At 40.3% G+C, this 26,965-nt stretch overlaps 1 protein-coding gene across 1 annotated transcript; it reads right to left on the bottom strand.

Moving 5' to 3' along the window:
- Positions 1–560: 560 nt before the first annotated feature.
- Positions 561–26,158, bottom strand: PLEKHA3 (pleckstrin homology domain containing A3). The gene is made up of 8 exons (XM_021703077.1): positions 25,953–26,158; positions 21,168–21,284; positions 14,433–14,588; positions 11,500–11,636; positions 9,620–9,784; positions 6,740–6,783; positions 4,454–4,569; positions 561–1,497 (listed from the first exon to the last, which is right to left on the bottom strand). The coding sequence occupies exons 1-8, from the start codon at positions 25,990–25,992 to the stop codon at positions 1,370–1,372; spliced, it is 903 nt and encodes a 300-aa protein (XP_021558752.1). The 5' UTR covers positions 25,993–26,158; the 3' UTR covers positions 561–1,369.
- Between the last annotated feature and the right edge of the window lie 807 nt (positions 26,159–26,965).

The following is a 26,965-nucleotide window of genomic DNA, read 5'->3' as shown; positions in this document are numbered from 1 at the left end:
AGTGAAATAGGCCACACTGTTCTAAGCTCATAGGCAGCAAACCTAAAAACATGCCTCATTTGTGTATTCACTAGAAGGTCCAAATATACAAACAAAATCAAAGCAATAAAGAACACTAATAGCACTTGATAAAGATTAGACAGAGTATCAACAATGTAAATAATACAATGTATTATATGATGAGTTTGAATGCAAAAACCATGTATTTATTAAACATGTGATTAACTTAAAAACACCAAACCAGTTTGTTTTAAAGTGCTCCTCATCCAAGACCTTGGACAAAACCATCCCTCCAAAGTGAATTAAAAAAAAACAGTTTACAAGGCAAACAATGACAATAGGTATGGACAGGCACTACCAAAAAATGCTATTTGTTCTTTAATTAAATAATGCCATTCTCAAGTGATGTAGAGCAGTCACCTTGACAGAATTCCTTTTTTGTATAAATAGTCATAAATAAAAAAATGTCTCTAGATAGTCTAAAGAGCTGCAAACATTAATACCTTACAACAGCAGCTTACTGTCTATTTTAGGAAAAAAGCACTAAAATCCTCTTCCACTGAAAGGCGTTTATTTCTCTGGTGTAAGTGAGCAAGGTCACTACAACATTCACCTCTTTTCTAGAACAATGTAAATGACAATGTATACACATCTTAAATTTGGTAGGTCATAAAAGTTAGGATGCAATCATTTTTTGATGCAACAGAAAAATAAATAAATAAAAGTTAAATACTTTAACCCAACATTTGGTATTGACAAATCAGTAGTGTCAACTTCACATATGAAGGACAGCACAGCCTGGTTTTTAAAAAAATCCTCAGTATGTCACGGTATTGGGGCTAAAAATATTTAGAATATTAAATGTTTCCTTTTGCTTAAGGGAATACAATAGAATCACCATCAAGCTGCTACCGTAACTCATTTTTAGCTGGGCTAAAGTGACCATTTGGTCCATGGCACAAGTTACAGATACCACACTTCTGTCAAACAGAAACCTTATGTTTCTAAGATTTCATGTTTATAAGCTACAATACACACTGACTCATCCGTCAGTCCCTCATGGTTTTTTAGAAAAATATCTACATTTGTCCTTATGGAGGTCAAAATGTTACACCATCATTTGTTTAAAAAAAAAAAAAAAAAGATGCACATTCATACTGTGAAGTTATTAGGAAAATACTCTTGCAAATAAACTATATAAAGATAAAATACACTTCAAAGGTATGTGGGTTGTTTCGTTGTTGTTGGTTTTACAGTATTCTATAAAGTGCAGAGAAATCCTAAGGGAAAAACCACCCCCTATAACATAGTTTCAGTACAGCAGCTTTTGCATAGCAATACTTAGAGGAAGTTGGGCACTTCCGTCTCCTCAGGAAGAGAAGGATGGAAGAGGGTCTTCCGATTCAGATTTCTTTTTGGCCGTAAGTCTGCTTTCTTCAGGAATGGCTGCTGATGCCAGATCTCCATTAAGTGTATTTCTTGAACAGTGAATGGGTCCTATTAAGAAATTAATTAAAAGGTTAAATATCCTATCGATATTAACTCCAGTTCTCTGTGGAAAATTTTTTTTTTTAATTTCCTATTTAGGGACATGAAATTCCTTCAGTTTCCTGTTAATTTCTTTGACTATTTGCTTAATAGGGAAAAATCTCACCATCCCACTATTGGCAGTCATAAGGAGAAACTTCATAGTTAAGGAAATAAATTACAAGGCCACCAGCAGTAGAGATATTTGTTCGGTTCACTGCTAGAACCGTGGTTGGCACATAGTGGGCAGTTCAGCAAACATATGCAGAAGTGAATGTAGTCTTAGTTACCTACTGATTTTTCAGCCTGATTGATGTAATGCTGTTAGTATCCTTCCTGTTTTCTAGGGGGAAAAAAAACAAAACAAAACAACAAGATCCAAAAAAATGCCTAACCCAAGATCACACAACTGGTAATAGAATGAGGACTAATTCAGGTCTTACTCTTCTCATCATAAGACTTTCTGAGCAAAGCTGACAAGGTACCTCACACTGAAAGTTCCCATATTTCCATGTGGAATACAACTCACAGAACTCACTGCAGCTGCAACTGAACACAGCTAAACACACTGGCATGGCCCCATTCCCAAACAATTGCACTTTTGTGTGTACATGTTAATTGAATTTACCATGAACGGTTACTACTTTTATAATTGTTTTAAATCTAGTTAATAAAAAATAGAGGTTTTCTCTCTCAAGGAAAAGAATATTTGGGGATATTCTTAGTGGGGCAGCCACTAAGACTGCCCAACTGCAAAACACGTACTTTCTAAAGAAGAGCACTAATTCAGTCTCTGCTTTGTCAACTAACCGAGACACTAAACTTTGGGATAAACAGATGGAAATCTAAGGATAAAACTTCTCTAGCCACACTTCCCAACTTAAAAAACGTTCTAGAGAACTGAGATATATGTTTGTATATAACTACGGATGCATGTGTGTATGTGTGGACATGAGTACATGTGTGTGAAGGTATGTGTGACTAGTTCTGTTACACTCCTTAACAGCTAACTATGGGAATGCTAAATGGAGTCAGGCATGCACACTGAGAGCTTCTGAAAATTGGTTTCAAAAATTCAAAACCAGGGTGCTTACAAGAGAGCTAAGAAAAATGGCTGGATTTTTTAAAAAATTATTTTCGCCATCACAAACGAAAATGATCCCCTTAGATAAGTAAAAAGGAGCAGTATCTAGAGGAAAGCACAGGCAGCATAGAGAACTCTTTCCTGGGCTCTAGATTCAAAGGGTCACGTAAACCAGGCAGAAAAAACAAGGTCAATCAGAATCTACCCTACCTGCCTCCCACACCTAACCTCTAACCCTCTTCCGCTTATCTCCTCCAAGTTGTACTAAATTGGCCTGGGAAAGTTTCCTTCTCCCTTCCCTTTCCCACCCTCACCCCTTTTCCTTCCTTCTTATAACCACTGTCCCAACTTAAATTCAAAAATGGCAATGAACACAGAGTAGTGCTCTGTATCAATAAACAGTTCTGCAAGAGAAATGGACAACAACAACAACAAAAGATGCCATCACCTTCTAAAAATCTGAAAATGACCAGCAGTCCCTCTCCAAACTCCACCACCTTCATGAACTCTATCTTCCCCCCCGCATTAAACCTGTTTAACTTTCTGGTTCCGTAAAACAAATTTTAATCAATGTGAAGTAGCTGGGCTCTTCCAGGCAACCTAAAGAAATTGAAATACCATTTATGATGTCATTTCCACAAGAGAAATAAAATCTGTGTTCCGAACGGCAGACTTACAAATTCTTGGAACACGACCTGTCCCCTAACTAGGAACTGTATGTAATTTCCATCACACATGCTTCATGCGCAAGAGTAAAGACTCTGAAAAGCAGAAGTCTACTAATGGAGTTGTAATAGTAAGACCCTATTTGTGTTCACTAGAAATCATGGTCACCACTGTCTAACTAGATATTCTGAGACATATTCGCTCTCTCCCCAATAAATTAATAAATATTAAAAACAAATAAAAAAGTCTAGAAAATCAAAAAACCAGAAAAATCAATCTAAAATATCCAACATAGAGGGCGCCTGGGTGGCTCAGCTGGTTAAGCGGCTGCCTTCGGCTCAGGTCATGATCCTGGAATCCCGGGATCGAGTCTCGCATCAGGCTACCTGCTGGGCAGGGAGTCTGCTTCTCCCTCTGACCCTCCTCCCTCTCATGCTGTCTCTCATTCTCTCTGTCTCAAATAAATAAATAAAAAATCTTAAAAAAAAAAAAAATGTTTAAAAAAAAAAATATCCAACATAGAAGCAAATCATCACCACTCAACAAAAGCTTTGAAAAAGCTTTCTCTCTGAAGAGAAAAATAACTAAATTTGAACATAAACCACAAAACCTTTCCTAAAGTATTCAATCTCTTTATGCAGCCTCTTTAAAGAAAAAGGGAGAAAAAGGTACAGGAATAAATGCTACTATAATTCACCACCACCACCGGAAAAATTTATTTTCCTTGGCCATTTCAAATTATTTAAGTAACAATGCTGATTTTTTTTTTCTCTGAATTTAGACCTTGCCCCTAGAAGCCTACCCACAATTCACGCTTTCTTCTAACATGTTTTTGAAATGTAAATATAGTGGGAGTAGAACATTACTAAGAGATTACTAAAATGTACTGGGAAGAAAACATTTTGATGTGTTATATATATATATATATAAATCAAAGATACGGCACTTACACAGAGGTATTCAGCACTTCTCAGGTAATAACAAAGGTGTCTGTAAGAGGAAATAGGAGCTTCTGTGGATTGTGTGCTGTTTGCCTGGCTCTGAATTAAGGAATGAATCCAAGGGCAAAGTACAGCGTTGACTATCAGTATCCTTCGTTTATTTTAACACTTACAGAGCACCACAACAATTCTGGAGAATAAGCCAAAGAAAGAGACAGAGCTGCATTTAACTCACTATCTGGGTCTTCAAGAGGAATATCATTACAAGAGTCTGTATCTGAGTAGGTTCTTCGGCGTCGCTGGGAGAGTCGGTGAAGTGCAGATACCGGTTCTTTTACACAGTGGCTACTCCTACAAATTAAACAGAACGCATTACATTGTAATACCCTCAACTTAACTGCAGTGATTTTTGTTTTTTGTTTTTAGAGAGAGTGAGCCCGCATATGACTGGGGGGTGCGGGTGGGCGGGGAGGGGCAGAGGGAGAAAGAATCTTAGGCAAGCTCTACACTCAGAAAGGAACCAGACGTGAGCCTTGATCTCATGACCCTGAGCGCATGAGCTGAACCGAAATCGAGTCGGACACTTAATGAACTGAGCCACCCAGGCACCCCTTAACTGGAGTTTTAAATGACTTCTTCAAATGAAAGAGGAAATATTTTTATTTCCAAATTTCTATTTTAGCAACATTCAACTCCTTCAGAGGTCACACTACAGGCAAGTCAAATCATTTAGAATCCAGCTGGTAACCTGAATATGACCTCTGAGCCAAACTAAATGGAAAGGGGGTAAAATAAAGCAACTTCTTTTATAGAGAAGGGTCCAGTGAGACCATAGACATATCAGAGGGTTAACCAATGTTTGAAAACTAAAAGTTATGACTTCACAAGTGCATGTATCTAGTGTCAATCCATATCTGATCAAAAATAGCAGAGTGAAGGGGATAGGCAAGTAGGTAAGGAACATGCTGGAGGTCAACTCACTGACAGCAGCAAGAACAAATAGACATGGCAAATGGAGGCTACAAAAACTATTTTAAAAAGCAGTCTGTGGGGCGCCTGGGTAGCTCAGTCAGGGAGGCGTCAACTCTCGATTTCAGCTCAGCTCATGATCTCAGGGTGGTGAGATTGAGCCCCATGCCCATGTCTGGCTCCGCACTTAGCGCTAAGTCTGCTTGTCCCTCTCCCTCTGCTCCTTCTCCCCCCTACCCCCGGCTGGCACACACTCGCTCTCTCTCAAATAAATTAATAAATACTAAAAACAAATAAATATAGTCTAGAAAATCAGAAAACTAGAAAAATCAATCTAAAATATCCAACATAGAAGCAAATCATCACCACTCAACAGCACTTCAGCTGCCACTGTATGGAAAGCCCAATATTACTGTTCCTAGTGACTATCTTGATTCATCAAGAAAAAAATAATTTTAAAATTCTAATTATATTTGGGGCACCTGGGTGGCACAGTTGGTTAAGCGTCCAACTCTTGGTTTTGGCTCAAGGTCCTGATCTCCCAGGGTTGTGATATCAAGCCCCACATCAGGCTTCTCGCTCAGCACAGAGTCTGCCTGAGACCATCTCTCCCTTTCCCTCTGCCCCTCTCTCCTGAACATTCCCATGCTCTTTCTCTCTCCCTCTCTCTAAATAAATAACTTTTTAAAAAAATTCTAACTACATTTTATTTAATTAGAGGTAGAAAAGATAAAATACAGTTCAGAAAAACTTCTATCACAAAAATAGAAGTTTGTAAAAGGTATCAGCTTCTGTTTTTCTAGAAAATTCAGCTGCTGAAACTCTTCATTCCCTGACAGGATTGGAGATATATATATTTACACCACAGGGCTCCTCTGAGCATATGATAATTCAGAGGTTATATAATCATGGTGGGGAGGGGGTGGGGAGTGACAATACTAAGGGCTCAGTTAGCACTTTTTCTTAATGTAGAAAAATAAAAGCTAATGTCACTACAATTTCACCAATTTCCAAAGAACCAAATAAGACAATCTGAGCAACTTAAAAGACTTACCTACCAAGATAAAAAACACTTTAGTGGCCTGGGATATTGGATAAATGTCTTAAATGTGCTGATAATGAATATACACTTTAAAATGTCAATTGGTTTTTCTCTTTTTTCAGTAAGATCTTTAATTCTTAACAAAACAACACATCAGCATGAATATATGACTGTAAAAAGCTGTCGTAAAGTGAGCCTAATCACTGGACCCTTGATACCTCAAAAATGGATTTCTACCAACCATCATTTGATGTAATTTCAAACATTTAAAAAAGGTACAAGAGCTGACAAGGTGCTTACCTTGCTGGTTAATTTATTCACTCATTTATCTTCACTGACTTCACCTACTGGGGCTAGGCCCTATACTTAGATATAATGCTAAGCAAATCAGAACCAGGCTCTGCTCAAAAAAAGTTTCCATCCCACACCACTTCATGTTAAAGGCCCAAAAAATTTCTCTAAGTAGGTATAATTCTGAGAGAACTTGATTGAAAGAAAAGGTTATTTTACCTCTCTGAACTGCAAGAACCAGGATGGCTAACAGAACGCTTCATCTAGAAATTTAAAAAGAAAGTGAGCATAATCCATACATCAAGTAGAATAATACAGCTCTAATGTATTATCGTTATCATAATTAACACAAATTTGCTCAGATGAAAAAAATGACTGGATAAGAAATTTATCTTTTACAGACTCAAGCAACACTATCAGCACAATGTCAAGCTTTGTCCCTAAAAACCATTCATTGGAATCTTTCCCAACACATATCAAAAATATGCTAGATCCTTTTCTCAATAATAAAAACCAAATTTTATGTTTTATATATATCATATATGTGTGTATGTGTGTACATATATATAAAAATATAAAAAATGTATATAACCACTCCAAAAAAACCATACTATTTAACGGAGTATCTAACGAGCCAGAAAATATTCTAATAAATATCTCTCCCTCTCTTTTTCTTATAGGCCAGGAAAAGAGTCTGGTAGCAAAGCTTTTCTTTATAATTCATTATTCAGGTAGCTGTTACACAGATGTTCTAAAGTATGGTTTTCATGGAAGATGGCATTAGTAGTTCAAGTCTTTAAAGAACTCAGAAGAAGGGCGCCTGGGTGGCTCAGATGGTTAAGCATCTGCCTTCGGCTCAGGTCATGATCCCAGGGTCCTGGGATTGAGTCCCACGTCGGGCTCCCTGCTTAGCGGAGAGCCTGCTTCTCCCTCTCCTTCTGTACCTCCCCCTGCTCATGCTCTCTCTCTCTCTCTATCTCTCTGCCTCAAAAAAATTAAAAAAAAAAAAAAAAAAACTCAGAAGAAGAACCCTAAGTCTCAAATAGGTCTCTAAAACATATATTTAAAAAAATTTTCAAAAACCTGATTAAGAGCATTAACAAATATGACAAATACTAAACTTAATTTAAAAGATCCAACTACTCCACCAAAAAAAATAGAAGGAGGGCCCCAATTAACAGATTATTTCAATGTTCAGCAAGGTAGCAAAAAAGCAAAGTTTATACTACAGGCTAAGGACAGTTGCTTTTATATGCAGGGGCTCAAGGGTCTTACAAGTCCAAATCTAACATCTGTGTTATGTAAATGCCTGCTGTATTTGTAACAGGAGCCACCAGTTGCTCTGAGAAGTCCCAGTTGAAATGATAACAGATATGACCAACCCAATTTGTAGTCCAGGAACACTAATATGATTGACATCAAGTTGCAAATGGACATTAACATCTCCTTTAACAGAAGTCAAGTCCTTTGGGATTACTCACCCAAGGACATCACCACTACAATAATCACTCAATCTGTGGGTCAAAATGACAATTGTTTGAACTGATTATGATTTGAAATAAAATTGAATGCAAATTTATTCTAGGAGGGACACAATGAGATTAACTACATAAAGTAGTTTAAAAATCAATTTAAATAGTTTTAGAATTCTCAAATCTTTCACAGCTTTATCTTCCATTTACTCATATTTTTAAAAAGAAAAAAAAAAGATTTTCCCAAAAAGACTGTCTGAACTTTTTTCCATGCTGTGTCTCCAGAACTAATTATCATAAGCCACAATTTTTCCTTGATGTATGAAGTAAAATGGCAAAGCAAGTAAAAATAGCCAGTATTTTTTAGATTAGCTTATTGGACTTTCTGTAAAGTTGCTACTGATAAAAGTTTTTGATTTAAAAACAGACAGTTATTAGAGTTTCTTAGACATAAAATACACATATGACCTCTCTGGACTACAGAGCATTTGTTACAGAAGGCATTTTCCTCAGAAATTCAATACAAAAACAAGGCAGCTTTGAGGTGGTTTTATTGCATTTGATTCTATAAAGTCAAATACAGTAGTATTTGTAGTAAAGTCTGTACTTGACACCTTAAAAAACAGTGTACCCCTTATATATCAACTTCAGGAACATAGCACTAGAACAGACATCTACAGTCATATCATCCTGAATGCGCCCAATCTAGGAACATAACATTATTAGCCCATCATACATTGATTAGAAAACAATGATCTAAATAAATTTAGATAATAAACTTTAGTTAATCTCATATAGCTAAATTGGCTGGGGTGGATAAAAGAACCTAGGAATAAGTTGTACCCTATTCTTTCTTCTAACAAATAAGCCTTCAAGTAATTGCTAAAATAGTACCAGGTGGCATTCTTCCTTCTATAAAAGGGCTCCTGAAAACACTTGGATGAAAGAAATGTAAAGTCTCATAAAACTCTGTCTCATCTACGAGTTCCACACAGCTTGCCTGAGTGAGTTTATTAGCTTGGGAAGGACAAGGAGTCCACCGCCCGGGGGGGAGAGTACTTGTTCAGGGCAATCAGAAGGAAAGAAACTAACACAAAGCACCTGTGTTAAACAGGTCAGCCCCTTTGCAATGACCTGCTGATGGAGGAGACCTTTTATTTTATAGATGAAGAAAATGAGGTCCAGAGAGATTAAAGAACTTGCCTACTCAGAGGGCTCAGTTCCAAATACTGACTATAAAATATTGTTTTCCCTATATCGTGTTGCTTCAAACCCCTTACAACATGTTTACAATTTGCTTTATTTTATCCCTTTGCTTAATTTTATCCCTAATTTTATCCCAAGAAGAGCAGTGCCCCCAACCTCTTCTGTGTCACAACACCCGCAGAGCATTATAATATTTTCCCGGCACACTGGGATAAACGGTACAGTTCTCCATGGGGAGGCAATCAGGACCTTGGTACATGCTGAGCCCAAAGAGGTGAGAGGCTCCAACACCGAAGATGAGTACAATCTAAAAAAAAAATTCAATCTGTTGATTATTTCCCCTCCCACTGCCAGTTTCCTCCCTTAAAAATAAAAACAAAAACAAACATGCAACATCACTGGAAGAAAAACAATTCCCAACCATTTGAACAGGAGAAGGTGACACAGGAGAAACCAAGGGATCCGGATGGGACAGCTGAAACATCTCAGGTTTAAACTTGGCATTCGCTATCTTCACACATTCCTCAAGTGTTGTGATGAACGTATTACATGTGGCACTAAGCAGAGAAGAGGCTTCATTCATGTTCTGAAAAATTACACACTGAGGTGAACAGACTCACACACAACTATATGGAATCATGCACCACATTCTAATCAAGTGACTTAACATTATCTCCAATAGACACCTTACTAGCTTATATGCAAATCTACTTAAAATCTACTCCCTTAGAAAATTAAAGCAATACATGAATACAAAATGTCTATCAAGCAAACAGTGTATGAAATTAGAGTCTAAGAAAAAATAAGTTTTGCATTTAAACCAAATAACCAATCATATTGAAAAACTATGTACAAAAATGTATCTTAGATAAACCTAACCTAAACAGCAATTTTCTAAGTAACCAAATTCTGAAGGCGGTCATAGCAAAGGAACACCCTGAGAGTTCCTTAGTGGCAGGCGCAACTCATATATACTCCAAACCCCTTCTCCCACTTCGTCCTTGGTAGACTACAAACCCCAATCTTTTCTTTATGACAGCAATGTGTCCTGACCCTGGGGGATGAATACAGACTGGTCTGAGCCAGTCATGGCAAGTCCATGACCCTTTGTCAAATATTGGTATTTCTTAGTTTCCTTTGACCCAGACCAAAAAAAAAAGAAGTCTGCTGAGGAGTTGCTGAGACTTTTGTTCCCAGATAAAAGCCCAGGACAGCAAGTTGAGAAGGTCTCTCTCCACCTTGGTTACCCCAACTGCCTCCTGCATCTGCATGACCTTGGCAGTCACCCTGAAGCCTTCGGCATTAGGGGAATAATCAAATACACCAAGAATGGCAGAGTGGAAGGTCCTTGATACTGTCACTGAGCTGCAGAGCAAATGTGAGGGCACCTACCTCCAGAGAGCTTGTGGTGAAACAGTAAATGCCCTTGGGGTTTAACATGCCTGCAACTAAAGGTGACCTCACAGAAGATTGCTCCCCACCAGGAGAAGGCCACAGCCTCGAGGGGCAGGAAGATTTCTTGTCCCATTTCTCCCAAGTTAGGTAAAAGGAGACTAGGAACCATGCCGGCCTTTCACCCAGAGAACAGTAGCGCCCACTGATCCTCCTTTATCACAAAGTGTGAACCTATCTCATTGTCAGGCCCCACACATCTGAAATTTGATTCCTGTATTACCGTTCTGAGGACATTTTTAAAAAGTTCTTTGAGGGCGCCTGGGTGGCTCAGGTGGTTGAGCGACTGCCTTCGGCTCAGGTCATGATCCTGGAGTCCCTGGATCGAGTCCCGCATCGGGCTCCCTGCTCAGCAGGGAGTCTGCTTCTCCCTCTGACCCTCCCCCCTCTCATGTGCTCTCTCTCATTCTCTCTCTCTCAAATAAATAAATAAAATCTTTAAAAAAAAAAATAAAAATAAAAAGTTCTTTGATAAAGCTAAATTATCAATTCTCAGTCCCTGAAACTGGAACCTTATTACCAAAAGAGAGAGAACAGCAGTTGCCCAATGATTCCAGCCCAGAAAACAAAGCCTGGAATGCTTCTTCCCCACCCCAACCTCCAAATCATCAGATTGGCTGCAAAAATCAGCCTTGATTCCCCGGAGAAATGTGCTGCTTCCTGCTTTACTTGGTTGCACAGATATAATCTAGAAGATCCTACAGATATCTGGAGTCTGTAGTAGGGACAGCCCGAAATAGCTAAAAATAGCTCATTTTGAAAACACTTCTCTGCCACCCTACAGGAAGAACCTCACCCACCAGGGTATTACAAAGCATAACCAGACATGAAAGGATCATCTTTGTATACCTCTATGCTGGGAGATGAATGATTCTCATCATGGTGAACAAATTCTTGGATAGTATGAACTTGCTGCATTAGGAGATCACAGTAGAGGCGAAGTTCAGACATTTTGGTTTTCAGAGATTCACTGGTTTCACTTATTTCTGAAAGGAACATATATAAACATTCAGTTAGATTGTTTTCATATCCTTTGAACAATAAAACAAAATGGAGGGGCGCCTGGGTGGCACAGTCGTTAAGTGTCTGCCTTCGGCTCAGGTCATGATCCCAGGGTCCTGGGATCAAGCCCCGCATTGGGCTCCCTGCTCCGTGGGAAGCCTGCTTCTCCCTCTCCCAGTCCCCCTGCTTGTTGTGTTCCCTCTCTCGCTCTCTCTCTCTCTCAAATAAATAAATAAAATCTTTTTAAAAAATAATTAAAAAAATAAAACAAAATGGAATAATTTAAAAAGTAAGACGATATAAAAACCTATAGCTTAAGAGGTGGGGGCCCTTGGAAATAGGATACGAGGGTCTTGAAGAAATACCTTCTCTTCAAATAATTGGGAAAAAAATGGGAGTCATATATCTGACATGAAGTTTAGGTAGATTAATTTCCAGAGGCAGGGTGATGACCACGGGATTTTTTTTTAAAGATTTTATTTATTTTGCGAGAGAGGGAGAGCACGTGCGTGCACTTGAGTGGAGGGAGGGGCTGAGGCAAAAGGAGAGGGAGAATCTCAAGCAGACTCCATGCTGAGTATGGAGCCCAACACGACTCAGGGCTCAGTCTCCCCAGCCTGAGATCATGTCCTGAGCCGAAATCCAGAGCTGGTCACTCAACCGACTGAGCCCCTCGGGCGCCCCCCACCCTGGATGTTTTATACAGGATATTCCCATTCCATTACTCATCTTTCATTTAAAACGTGCTTGTATTTCTTCTTTTGTAAACTGTCTTTTCTAACCTTTACATATTCTTCCAGTTCTGACGTTTGGTTTTTTCTCTTAATAACATACAAATTAGTAATTTATAAAAGTTCTTACACACTAAAGAGAGCAATCTTTCCCCTGTCCTATTCTATATACTAGAAGCACTTCTCCAGATCTACCTGCTCTCTTTCAGTTTTCTTTATTGTGCATTTTGACATATAGAAGTTTTTAATTTTTATGTAGTCAAAACTATTATATAAACATCTATTTTCTTCTGGTCCTGTCATAACTTCATCTTCACATTATATTGGTTTCAGAATTGTTTTATTAAGAGCTTACTTTCTTTAATATGTCCAGACACACTAACTATCCAGCCATAATCTCAGCCATTCACTTACCAATACCCTCTAAACCAGCAGTGTAAATAGCAGAGGACGCAGGGGAAAATACCCGTGCTAGATCCTGGCATTTCTCCATCCGCCGTGGGTCGGGGCACTGCTTTGTGATACCAGCCACAAAGCCGCTCTAGCCACAATGGGCCAAACCAGCTCTATCTGCCCATTTGACCTAACCGAAATTAGTTTCTACTCAAATTTAAATCCATTCCTTCTTTTTTTTTTCAACTGTAGTACAATACATGTAACGAAATTTACCATTTTAGCCATTTTAAGTATACAGTTCAGTGACATTAAATACATTCACAATGTCCTACAACCATTACCATCACCCATCTCCAGAACTTCTTCATCTTCCCCAACTGAAACTTTACACCTATTCAACAATAAAGCCCCATCTCCCCTGCCCCCTAGCCCCTGTCAACCATTATTCTACCTCTGTCTCTATAAATCTGACTACGTATCCCAGTAAGTGCAATCATATAATATTTGTCCCTTTGTGACTGGCTTATTTCACTTACCTTTCAAGATTCATCCATGTTGTAGCATGTGTCTGAATTTCCTTCCTTTTAAAGGTTGAATAATATTCCGTTGTATGTATAATACTACATTTTGTTTTTCTCTTTCTTTGTCTATGGACATTTGGGTTATTTCCACCTTTTTGCTATTGTGAGTTTCCACTCCTTCCTATCCTACCCTTGGACATACTCTACCCATGATGTTCTTTCATATGTTTTTAAATGATTATAAATTCAATTCTGGGCCTTCATTTTTCAGTACCCATAATTTAGTGTTTTCAGTAATCTAACTAACTTCTACTGTTTTTTAATTATAAAAGTAATACATATTTGGGATGCCCTGGTGGCTCAGTCGGTTAAGCGTCTGCCTACGGCTCAGGTCATGATCTCAGGGTGCTGGGACAGAGCCCCACGTCAGGCTCTCTGCTTAGCTGGGAGTCTGCTTCTCCCTCTCACTCTTCCTCTATGTTTTCCCTCTCTCTCTCTCAAATAAATAAAATCTTTTATAAAACAAAGTAATATATACTCAATGAAAAATTTTGAAAAACCAAAAATATATAGAAAAGAAAAATCAAACAACTGCAAACTCACTACCAAAATATAAATTTTTTTTTAAAGATTTTATGTATTTATTTGAGAGAGAGAGAGCATGAGTGGAAGGAGGGGCAGAGAGAGGGAGAAGTAGACTCCCCACTGAGCAGGGAACCCCGATGCTTGAAAAGTGAGTCTCCTTCCCACAAATTACCTTTCCAAAGGTAACAACTTGACCAACTTTACATATTTTTCCTGAGCTGACCAATGAATGGATATATAATTTTGAATCCTGCGTTTTTTGCAATTAAATAACATTGGGCATTTTCTCACATTATTAAAATTCCTTGTAAACATTTTACTGGCTACATATCAGCTTATATCAGCCTATAGTTTACTGAACCATTCCCCTAAATTTCAACCTTTGCATTATTTACAAGTTTTTTTTACTATGATGAATATCTATGCATGTAAATCATCTTCTACATTTCTGATTATGTCTTTAAGATAGATTACTAAAGGTGCACAGGACACTTTACATTTATGTTTAAGAAAATATTCTCATCACAAAAGAAAAATTTATAGTTACCTTTTTCTTTTTTCGTCCTCGTATCAGTCAAACAGGCTTTGGAGCTCCCCAGAGCAACCAGCCACCTCTGTCTTTCCGCCGCATTCACTGCCTTCATGTAAAAATGCTGCTCGCCTGGAATGATTAATTCCATTCTTGTGTTGTCTGCTGAATGGACTATGAGGATAAACACGGGGGAAATAGAGTCACAAACTTCAGTAATTTGGGGAGAATCAAACAATCACTCTTATGCAGTATTAGATGTTTCAGACACCTAAAACAAGAAGTTGAGCTTCAGGATGCAGGCACTGCCTCTCCCTAAGGGGCTATCGTGGCCCCTTGAAACCACATGCTCACATATACTCAGGCTGGCAGGGGGCCAAAGTGGTGGTGGCAAGAGAAAGAGAACATAGCACTGAGAACTAAAAGCTCCCTCTCTGGGGAGCTGCCTATACTACTTTCAGTACACAGACACTGTCACACTCATCACACATGTTTTACTGATTTCCTTGAAAGGAAAGTGTGTTTTATCCCCTCCCCCCCCAAGCCTAGGGCAGTGCCTGACATTCAGAAGAAGCACAATAAATGGTACCTATGGCCATCCTCCATTAGCACGGCAGTCCTCAACTAAGGGCACACCATAAGCGTGAGTATTTGAGACCTTCTCCTCTTTCCCACCATCCTCCCCGCCTCTCCTAAACCACCCCTGTCTTGAAACTCAGACAAAAGAGAACTAATCAAGAATTATACTGAGCCAATCCTCAATCTTTGTTGTAAGACTAAATTTGTGCTACACTGTCCTTAATCAATAAGCATTTACCCAGCTCAGAGGAGTGCTGGTAGAGGGGTAAGATAGGAGAGAAGAAAGAAAGGAGTCTTCGCTCTAACAGAGCTGACAATTTAACCAGGGAAACAAACCGACACACCAAAAATAATCAAAACAACTAAATGATAAACTCTTTGGTACAGAGACATCCTGTGTAATTAAAATGAGAGAAAGTAAGAAGAGGTTGGAAATAAAGCTCCAGGAAGAAGGATATGACAATAGTAGGATTTAGTTAAGAGAAAAACTGCATTTAAAAAGGCCTGGATGAGGAAATAAACATAGTATGTACTGAGGAGACAAGCCTAAATAGAACCTTGTGTTGTATTACAGGATAATGATATTCATGAATGGACAAGGTGAATTGAGCCTAATTTTCAGGGGCCTTGAAAGTCTGGCAGAAGCCCTTATTTATACGATTAATTACTGAAAATATTGACCAGATGTACTATAGCAAATAGTGCCAGAAAAGCTTTGCTAGCTTATCATTCTACTTATAAAGGCCATCCTCGGATATAGATATATATATATAAACATGCCACAATCAGTGATGGGTGTAAAAGATTTCCAAGCTAGGATAAAACTACTGAAATCCCCATGCTCCAAGAGTAACTCTTTTTTGGCTACTTAATACTAGTGAAAGCACCAATAGCGGGCGCCTGGGTGGCTCAGTTGGTTAAGCAACTGCCTTCGGCTCAGGTCATGATCCTGGAGTCCTGGGATCGAGTCCCACATCGGGCTCCCTGCTCAGCGGGGAGTCTGCTTCTCCCTCTCACCCTCCTCCCTCTCACCCTCCTCCCTCTCATGCTCTCTGTCTCTCATTCTCTCTCTCAAATAAATAAATAAAATCTTTAAAAAAAAAGAAAGAAAGCACCAATAGCTACCTCAAAGGAAAACAAAGCTCTAATTTCTAATAATTGTTGCTACAAATGAAAATAAGATGACTCCAGGGATGCCTGGGTGGCTCAGTCATTATGTATCTGCCTTCAGCTCAGGTCATGATCCCAGGGTCCTGGGATCGAGCCCCAAATCGGGCTCCCTGCTGAGCGGGGAGCCTGCTTCTCCCTCTCCCACTCCCCCTGCTTGTGTTCCCTCTTCGCTGTCTGTCAAATAAATAAATAAATAAAATCTTTAAAAATAATAATAATAAAATAAAAAATAAAGAACAGGCAGAAACTTTGTTTAAAAAAAAAGAAAATAAGATGACTCCTTCTTTTTTTAAGTAGGATCCATGCCCAATGTGGGGCTTGAAATCACAACCCTGAGATCAAGAGTCCCACACTCCACCAACCTAGCCAGCGAGGCGCTCGAAGATGTCTCCTTTTTAAACATACCAAAATTGGTGTATTAATCAAGGATGTCCCCTCCAAAGTAGTCACCTGAGAAGACAATAAACTTAAGAACAAGGCTCCTAAAACATCAAGTTCTTAGCACAAAATGGACAAGATCTCTATATGCAAAACTGTAAAACATTACTGAAATTAAAAACCTAATTAAATATAGGAATATACCATGTTAATAGATCATAAGACTCAATATTGTCAAGAACACAATTCTCCCCAAGTTGATGTATAGATTCAATACAATTCCAGTCAAAATTCCAGCAGACATTTGTGGAAATTTACAAGCAGATTCTAATATGTGTTAAGGAAATGCAAAGGGCCAATAATAGCCAAGACAATCCTGAAAAACAACAAAGTTAGAAGACTTAGACTATCAGATACTAAGAAGTATAAAGCTAAAGAAATTAAGACAGTGTGACATTGGCAGAAGGATAGAAAAGCAGGCCCTTGGAACACAAGACAGTCTAGAAAAAGACCCAATGTACACGGTCACTCACTTGGTGACAAAAATGTTTCTACAGTGCTCTAGGTGAAAGGCTGCTGTTTTCCATAATTGATACTGTCAACTGAATATCCCTATAAGAAAAAATGAATCTTTTTTTTTTTTTGACAGAGAGAGCGACAGCAGGAACACAAGCAGGGGGAGCGGGAGAGGGAGAAGCAGGCTTCCCGCCGAGCAGGGAGCCCGATGCGGGGCTCGACCCCAGGACCCTGGGATCACGACCTGAGCCGAAGGCAGATGCTTAATGACTGAGCCACCCAGGCGCCCGAGAAAAAATGAATCTTAACCCCTGCTGATACCGTATATTAAAATAAATTTTAAGTCAATCACAGACCTAATATGAACTTAAGTATACAAGGTAAAACAATAAGCCTTCAAGAAAAAAAAAGATTTCCTAAGCAGGACATAAAAAATTCTAATTTAAAAAACTGAAAAATTGGACTTTATTGAAATTAAGAACTTCTGTTTATCAAAAGATATCTTTAACAAAGAAAATGCAACCCATGAAGTGGAAGAAGATACAATACAAAAACTCATTCAGACTATATAAAGAACTCCTATAAATCATCATGAAAGACAGCCTAATTTAGAAATTGGGCCAAGGGACGCCTGGGTGGCTCAGCCATTAAGCATCTGCCTTTGGCTCGAGTCATGGTCCCAGGGTCCTGGGATCAAACCCTGTGTCGGGCTCCCTGCTTGGCGGGGAGCCTGCTTTCCCCCACTCCCACTCCCCCTGCTTGTATTCCCTCTCTCGCTGTGTCTCTCTCTGTCAAATAAATGAATAAAATCTTAAAAAAAAAAAAAAAAAAATTAAGCCAAAAACTTAAAAAGGAATCCAAAAGAAGAGGATGTTCAAATGGCTAATTAAAATCTGAAAAAAAAAAAAAAAACCTCATCATTAGTTATTTAAAAAATACAAGACAAAATCACCATGAGATACCACTATATACACTAGAAATATTTAAAATCTTAAAACTGATAATGCAAGTTTTGGAAAGAATGCAAAGCAACTGGAACTCTCATGCTCTGCTAGTTCAAGAATAAATTGGTACAACCACTTTGGTAAACAGTTTGGCATTACCTGCGACAAAGATTTTCTCCTGGATCAAACTTCAGTCAGACTCCTCTGAGCCCTCTGCTTGACAAGGCCTGACCTTGGGCTTCCATCTCTGTCCTTACAGGGTCCAATTTTAGCAGGACTTCTGCTAAGTCACTTTAGCCAGAATCCTCCACCATCAATATCTGATTACCCTCAATGCCTGAACAAATTCCTCTACCCCCAACATCCCCCAGGTAATGTCTGATCACCCCGGCCTGCCTTCAGCAAGAATCCTATAGGTCAGTTTAGCCAGAATGCCCCCTACTCCCTGATGTTTTCTCTTAGTAATTTTCCATCCACCGACCCTCCCCCCAATTCTACTCCTTGGCTACAAATTTCCACTTTTCTTATCATATTTGGAGTTGAACCCAATCTCTCTCCCCACTACAAAACCCCAGTGCAGTAGTCCCTATACCTATCATGAGAGACTTGAATAAATTTGGCCTTACTAGCAAGTGTCAAAAATAATTTTCTCCTTAATTCTGCTAAAGCTAAACATATGAATACCCAATGCCTCAGCAATTCTACTCCACTTCCAGATATATACTAAAGAGAAATGCATACATATGTTCAACAAAGAAATATATAAGAATCTTTATGGCAGCTTTACTCATTATAATCCCAAATGGAAAATATATATATATATATCAATACTAAAATGGATAGCCAAATTGTGGGATATTCATACAGCAGAAATACTACAAATCAAAAGAATGATTGAACTACTATTACACAGAACAACACGGATGAATTTCACAATTTTGAGTGAAAGAAGCCAACATACACACAAAATACTGATTTATTCCATTTATAAAATTTCAAAAGTAGGCAATATTTATCTATGGCAATAAAAGATTAATGTTACTTTTTAGAGGGATTAGTGGCTGAGGAGACAGGATAATATCCCAGCATCTGGGATGCTGATAATATTCGAATTCTTAATCTGATCAGTGGTTACACAAGTGTGTACACTTTGTAAACATTCTTCAAGCTGAATATTTAGGATTTATTCCCTCTTCTGTATGTTATTCTTGAAAAGAATGATTACTTCAAACAAACAACAACAGTAAAAATGCTGCCATACTTGAAACATTTTAGAATTGCCTTAGGATTCTGCCACTAAGTCTTTTAAATATCCTCAAGGGTGGAGAATCTTTGAACTTTGTAGTTTGATTTCTGACTCTCACCAAATATCATCTGGAATCAAATCTGGGGAATAAAACGAGACAAAACCATCACTTTAAAAAAAAAACAAAAAACAAAACCTCATGCTTTGAATGTGCTTTTCTTGTGCAATTTATACACTGGTTCATAAGGCAATTCTTTTTTTTTTTTTTTAAGATTTTATTTATTTACTTGAGAGAGAGAAAAAGAGAGAGCGCATGCATAGCACAGGGAGAAGTAGACTCCCTGCCAAGCAGGGAGCCTGATGTGGAGCTTGATCCCAGGACCCTGAGATCATGACCTGAGCTGAAGACAGCTGCATAATTGACAGAGCCACCCAGGGGCCCCCATATGGGAAATTCTAAAAGAGGAGTTCTAAAGTGTTACAGGTGATGATCGTGCAATTAAAAATAAGTACGTCAAAAATGAGTACCTGGAAAGCCAATACTTACTGGTATACATTTCAGTATGTTTGTTAAAAATAAACAACAAAATTATACCACATATATTTCAGGGAAGATGCAGTAATAATACACTAGGCTGAAGTGTTTCTATATCTTAGATAGCCACGACTTCCTTCCATTAGAACAGTAGTAATTCTCAACTAACGGGAGCATGTTACAATCAGACATGTGCATTTTGGAGAAAGCTCCCTGGATGACACTGATCCACTCCAAATTACGAATCACTGCTGTTGAAAGAGTCCTAGTGGTAAGAAGTCTTAAATGAATGAAGAACCAGATGTGTAGCAAGCAAAAATTCCATTCTGTCTCCATGGCTAAATCATACTAGAAACTACCATGAAACCACATAAATTTAGCAATCCAGCCCTGGAAAATGTAACATAACACATTAGCTGCTGCTTTGGTTTAATCTAAATAAGAAAATGCACAGAGCAGTAAGATTACTCTGAAGCATTTGATAGCCATGACCAAGAGCTCACCATGTCAAAGGAAGTACCCTTCAGGAAGGACAAGTATTCAAGCTACAGAGGAGAAACGAAAAAGGCCTGTAGGTGTTTGATATTTACTACTCTAGTGCTTTAGTTTTTCCTTCAATTCCCTGAAGAATTCAGTACTTTTTGTAATCATTTTGTCTGATCTCTCCTACCCACCTCCACCCCACACAACCCAACCATACATACAAATCAATCAGTGGTCTATGAAACCTTCCATCGTGAAAATTACAGCATGACCTATTGCTTTATTTCTTCTCTTTCGGAAGAAAAGGAAAAAACTTCTATCACCCAGAAGAGTTTATCTCCAATTCGGCAAAGAACCAGAGTTTATAACTCTGACTTCATGTTTTATCAAAAACCCTACAGAGCTTGCCTCATTATCTTCAGCTTTTTTTTTTCTTTCTTTTTTTTTTTTTTCAAATAAGCTCTATGCCCAACGTGGGGCTTGAACTCATGACCCCAAGATCAAGAGCTGCATGCTCTACCAACTGAGCCAGCCAGGCGCCCTGCCTCAACATTTTTAAAGCTCAGCTTCTAATCTTCACAATACCTTTACAATGAGAATGAAAGAGAACACTTGTGGACTCAGTATGGACACTAAAGTAGCATCCCTAAGAGACTGTTTTCAGGTCCAAATTGGAGACTAACACTAAGATTTTTGAACTTCAATTCAAAGTACATGTATAAAAGGAGAAATGCAAAAAACTGTGCTTAATAATGCTAAGTGCCACTCTTAATTGCTAAGGAAATAAATGGTATTGGAAGATCCCTACTGGATGAGAAATGCTTTTTTCCCTCTTTTTAGGTTACAGTGAAGAATGCTTTACTTACCTAACTTCGTTTCTCTAATTCCACGTATTCACTTACCTTTAATTTCACAAACTGCCATCTTTATACTTCCTTTGCTCCCTTTGCAAACATCATCTTGTGAATCATAGTAGGACAGGATTCCATTATCTAGAACAAACCAACGAGGCTGCCAACCTACAAATATTGTAAACAACAAGATTAATAAGAATTTAATTTAATCACATAGACAACTATGATTTCAAAATTTACCATCCATGTTTTCTTGGCTCTAAGGTAACACACTGACAATGAAATTTTTAATGGCCAAGGCTTACCCAAAATGTTCTTGCCTCAGTCCCACTTTGTTGGGAGAGCCTTCTGTAGAAATGTGTCGGTCAGCATAAATATAGGTAGTAATACCTTTATTCTGACTCACCACCTTCTCATTAACAACCCATGAGACTCATCCTCAGTAATAACCCTACAAAGGGTAAAACATGACCTCCCCCTTTTCCTGAAGGGAACAGAGTTGGATTTCAATGTGATGGAAAAAGCAACAGAAACATGGATTCTAGCCCCAGCTCTATTCTCACTCTTTAGTTAGGTAAGCTAAAACAAATCATTTCAATAAATATCAAAAATTCTCAGTCTCCATAACGAGTGGATTGAACAAGATGACCTCTCAGGTGCCACCCAGCCCTTTAATTCTGCAATAGGACCTTCCCCCCCCCTTTAAATGTTGCCTAAGCAAACTCCCTCCCTTGCCAAGTGAGTGCTGAATGAATTCTAGTCTCTTCCACAGAAGCTGCATATTCTGTGGTGAGAGCATGGATTTCCCACATTCCCTCTCTCCTTGCCCTGCTGCTGCACAGCTCAGGCAGAAATGCTAGAAACTGCAATCACTCATTTCATTTGTGTTTATTCAGTGACTAGATCACACAACTGTCATAGACTTCGCTCTAAGGCAAAGCTGAGGATGAGCTTGATGGCTTTCTTCAGAGTTCAACTGCCACTGCTGCAAGCCAAACTCAGTGTACCCTAAAATCTTATCAAGCATGCTACTAATTTACAACAGTTCACTGATTAATAACACAGTGACCATGACCACAGTGCCTCTCTGAAGGCAGTGTGACTGTCCTTGTTCTTTCTGTAACTATTAAATCACAGTTCAGCCTGGTCACATTAGACATAGCCTGCTATATGCTTAATCAATTCAATTTTTCCAGGGCCAAATAGTACCAAGACAGTGGCCGATGGGAGAGTCATTCTTACCCCCCATACAGACCCAGGACTTACCTCCCCAAACGGCTTTTCCTGTAACACTTTTGAAATGACATCATAAAAAGGTTAAATTTCACAAGAGGGAATGTCATAATACAGTTCAGAAAGCTGGATATCCAAAATAATTAAAATACGTTTCAAACACTTGGAAAATTCCTGTTATGAAACACTATAACCCCTAATGAGGCCTAGCAAATTAAAAGGTAAGTTCTTTTGGTACATGAACTTCATCTTGTTTGTCATTGCATTCCCAGCACCTACAATGGTGCCTGGCACATAACAGGTGCTAAAAAAAATGTATCAACGGGGGCGCCTGGGTGGCTCAGTCGTTAAGCGTCTGCCTTCAGCTCAGGCCATGATCCCAGGGTCCTGGGATCGAGCCCCACATCGGGCTCCCTGCTCTGCGGGAAGCCTGCTTCTCCCTCTCCCACCCCCTGCTTGTGTTCCCTCTCTCACTGTCTTTCTCTGTCAAATAAATAAATAAAATCTTTAAAAAAAAAATGTATCAACGATTAAATGAGTGATTAAACACCAGAAAAGTGAGATATTATATGTTATCCATGAGAGTAAAGATATGCAGTATATTGCCTGAGAGTATATTGTATATTGAGCATGCACAGAAATGGTAAAAACATTATCTTTCCAAACACTAATTCACCGTGGCAAACAAATTATAAGCAGGGTGGTAAAAGTACACTCCACCCCAAGTCCAGTGTGCCTATAAGTCAAATTGTGATTTTGTAAGCCTGCATTATTGTGATTCAATATCTCTTTAAAACAAATAATGAGCAAAATGACTCATTTAGAATTTGCAGCAACTTGAAAGGTGACCATGGTTAAATATATTAAAATAATGAAGACAGTTATTGCTACACACCTTTTTGAAGAAATATTTAATTAAAACAATCTAATTGAGGGGTGCCTGGGTTAAGCGTCTGCCTTCGGCTCAGGTCATGATCCCAGGGTCCTGGGATCGAGCCCTTGCAGAGCCCTTGCATCGGGCTCCCAGCTCAGCAGGGAGCCTGCTTCTCCCTCTCCCACTCCCCCTGCTTGTGTTCCCTCTCTCGCTGTGTCACTCTCTGTCAAATAAATAAATAAAATCTTTTTAAAAAAATCTAATTGATTCACACATCTATATAACAGAGGACTATGTCTCTGTGAAAAAAATTCATAGGCATTCTTTAAAAAAAAAAACAAAACTTTCTTTTTATCTCAAACTACCAAATGTTACTGAAATCCTTATTCTCTACAAAAGATTCTCAAAGAACACTGTCATGAAACTGAAAGTTTCCTTCAAGATCATTCAGTACGGGGGCACCTGGGTGGCTCAGTCGTTAAGTGTCTGCCCTCAGCTCAGGTCATGATCCCAGGGTCCTGGGATCGAGCCCCGCATCTAGCCCCGCATCTAGCCCTGCATCGGGCTCCCTGCTCAGCGGGAAGCCTGCTTCTCCCTCTCCCACTCCCACTGCTTGTGTTCCCTCTCTCTCTCTCTCTGTCTCCCTCTGTCAAATAAATAAATAAAATCTTTAAAAAAAAAAAAATCATTCAGTACGAACAGCTACTCATTCTTCTGACCTAAGATGAACTAAAATTAATAGTCAGCATGCCACTGAATCAAATTTGTATTTTTAAGGTGGAATTCTTCCAAACAAAAGATTTCATTTCAGCAAGCTTCTACAATGCATACTAGCAGTTTGCTTAAATGCTCTGCAAAGACTAAAAGCTTAAGCACACGTGGTTAAAAGCTCAACCAGCTGGTGCTCAGCGCCCTAGATGAGAAAGATGGCCACCAAGACCACATTTCGCTCCAGGAATAAATTATGACTCATGTCAGTAATCACCCATTGCTCTAGGCTAGGCATAAGGGGTTCCTCCCAAGACACTGTTGACCCTATGCTTATGAAAGGTTGCAATGAGATGATCATTTGCATCTCAAAGAATAGAAACCATTGTCTTTAAAGTTAATACCATATCTCAACTAAACAGCGTAACTGTTCTCACAACTGCCCAAACAAAAATGCTTAAGAAAAAATATTTATCTCATTTTTTAAAAGTTCCCTGCTAAAACATGTTATTTATAAAAACAAACTGACATTTTAGTGTGAGCAAAATAAAACATGCATGTATCATAAATGTTAAAGCATTTGCTGCTTTAAATCAGGCTTTAGCATTCCGATTAATCGGAAAGAAAGAAGGAAAGAGAGAGGGAAGGAAGGAAGGAAGGAAAGAAGGGAGGAAGGAAGGAAGGAAGGAAAGAAGGGAGGAAGGAAGGGGCGGGCAACCATAGTCAATGCTTATGCCTTAAAGTGTTTATGTGCAGATTTTGCACAAGGTCAGGGTGGACACAAGTTGAGCGTACCATGCAGTTACCAAGAGGTTCAATACTCTGGGCAGAGTAAGTAAGTGGGTAGCAAGTCAAGATGCCTATTATACTGGAACAAGAAATCTATATCCTGCTTAATCTTATTTTATTTTTTTATAAAGATTTTATTTATTTATTCATGAGAGAGAGAGAGAGAGGCAGAGGGAGAAGCAGACTTCCCACAGAGCGGGGAGCCCGATGCGGAACTCGATCCCAGGACTCCAAGACCATGACCTGAGCTGAAGGCAGACGCTTAACCATCTGAGCCACCCAGGCGCCCTTAATCTTACTTTAAACCCATTTCCTTTCCTCTAATGTGGTGAGATCATAGAATTCTGGAGTTGGACGCCACCTTTCAAGATAAACTGATCATCCTCTACTTCATGAACTGAGATCTTGAGAGAGTAAGTGATTTGTCCATACCAGTGGTTGATAGCAGAGAGGGGTCTACAACTCAGAATTAAGGCTCATTAAATGAGCCAGGCTGTTGGTGTCATGGAAAAAGCCCCTTCCCTGCTGGTCTCTCATTTCTACATTTCGGAGTTTTTCTTTCCAACCCACTTCATGGGTGACACTGACTGTTCTACTTCTGTGCATTGCACTGTCCTCCACTATTTCTCACACTTACCTTAATTCCAAAACATAAAGACAGCTCACTGACAACCAACTCTTAAGATAATGTTATCTGGGGACAGTTTAACAACTTCAACAAGACAACTTTTAAAATAAACCGTGCTAAAATTTCCTATAAATTTAAAAAGAAATAGAGAAAGGATTTCTTAAAATTAAATCTTGATCTTACAGAATCCATTCTAGTCCTGTACCCTGACAACTCAGTTATGAACAAAATGCCGAATCAAGTGTGAATAAGGATGAAGACTGCACCAACACATGCAGAGTAACTGGAAATTGTTACGGAAGCCACAGGAGGAAATAAGTATTATTACACGGAAAAAGAAGCGGTCAGGCTCACTTCCTACCCTTAGGAAGGTGCGCAGTCTCGAACCGTCCCCTGCAGTGGCCAGTTCCATCAAGGGACTGAGTGAGGGATTAAGCCCGGGAAGCAAAAGGAGCCCATTCTCTGCGAGGGTCACTGCAGGCCAGGCAGAGGGAAGGGCCCCTGACCCTCCTTTTCCGTAGCCTCCCCACATATACCCGCCCAAGGCCCCCGTCTCCCCCCCCCCCCCCCCCCCCCCCCCGGGGTACCCGAGCCCTCTGACCTGTGAGATAGTTGGTCCACTTATACAGAACCCCCTCCATGCTTCAGAGCCCGGCGCCGCGCATCCTCCTGGCCGGGCGCCGGCCGCGGTGCTGGGTAGGCGCGGAGCCTGGGCAGCCCCTCCCGGCCCGCCCGGGCACTCCCCGGGCAACCCTGCCGGCACCGAGCAGCCCTCAGCCCGTGCGCGCGCCGCCGGGACGTAGCGGCCCTTAGAGGCCGGGGCGGCGGCCGCCGCGTGGAGGTCGGGGGCTGCCAGGCGCGGGCTCAGACATCCCCGGGCGAGCCTCGGCGGCAACAAAATCACGACCGCAACCGGCCTCCGGCTCGCGCTTCCACCACACGGCTGTTCCCTCCCGCGCCCCGGCGCTCCCTCCTCTTAGCCCGCCTTCCTTCCCCCCGGGCTCCCCGTTTGTTTTCATTGACCCCGACGTCGCTTTCACTTCCTGGATGAAAGGGGCCGGCTCGTCCCGAGAAACCCCTCCCCGGCGGCGGGGCAGGAGGAGCGGGCGCGGCCTGCTGCCCCACCGCGGTGCTGGAGGCTGCGGGAGGGGGCTGGCGGCCGCGGCGCACCCTTGGCCTCCCGGCCAGGCCACCTGACTCCGTCTCATCCTCCCTCAGGCCCGCGGCCGGTGGTCCCGGGGCTCCCCACACTTCTCCCCCCGCCCCGGAGAAGCCTGGACCGACCGCGCCGTGGGGCTAAAGCCTCCGAGCCCGGATGGGCGGACTCGGACCCCGCGGTGCACTCGGCCCCCCGCAGCCCCGAGGACTAGCTGGCCGCGCACACGTCCCGCGGGCGACGTAGGCCGCTCAGGTTTTCCTATAGCTAAGCCTCAGGTCCTTCCGGTGGTTGTTTCAAGAACGTAAAAGAACTACCTATTTATGTTTCCTTCCTACCCTCCCCACATTCAGTGGGCCCAAGAAATTACCTCCTAGGAAGATATCTCTGTGTGCCGCTGCGAGTCCTCCGGCAAGGAACCGCGAGGGGCCCCAAGAACAGTCACCACGCTGACAATT

The sequence above is a fragment of the Neomonachus schauinslandi genome, chromosome 3, assembly GCF_002201575.2.
Source record: "Neomonachus schauinslandi chromosome 3, ASM220157v2, whole genome shotgun sequence".
NCBI lineage: Eukaryota > Metazoa > Chordata > Mammalia > Carnivora > Phocidae > Neomonachus > Neomonachus schauinslandi.
Note: the sequence above shows the minus strand (reverse complement) of the source record. Positions and strands in the feature narration are given on the sequence as shown.

Bases quoted from the DNA above. Each gene is read 5' to 3' on its own strand.
- PLEKHA3 (XM_021703077.1), bottom strand. From the start codon at position 25,992: ATGGAGGGGGTTCTGTATAAGTGGACCAACTATCTCACAG. The intron at 4,570-6,739 runs GTAAAATAACCT...TTTAATTTGTAG, and splicing joins GGTTCTTGCAGTTCAGAGAG to GAGTAGCCACTGTGTAAAAG. The intron at 1,498-4,453 runs GTGAGTTAAATG...ATTTCTTAATAG, and splicing joins TCCTCTTGAAGACCCAGATA to GACCCATTCACTGTTCAAGA.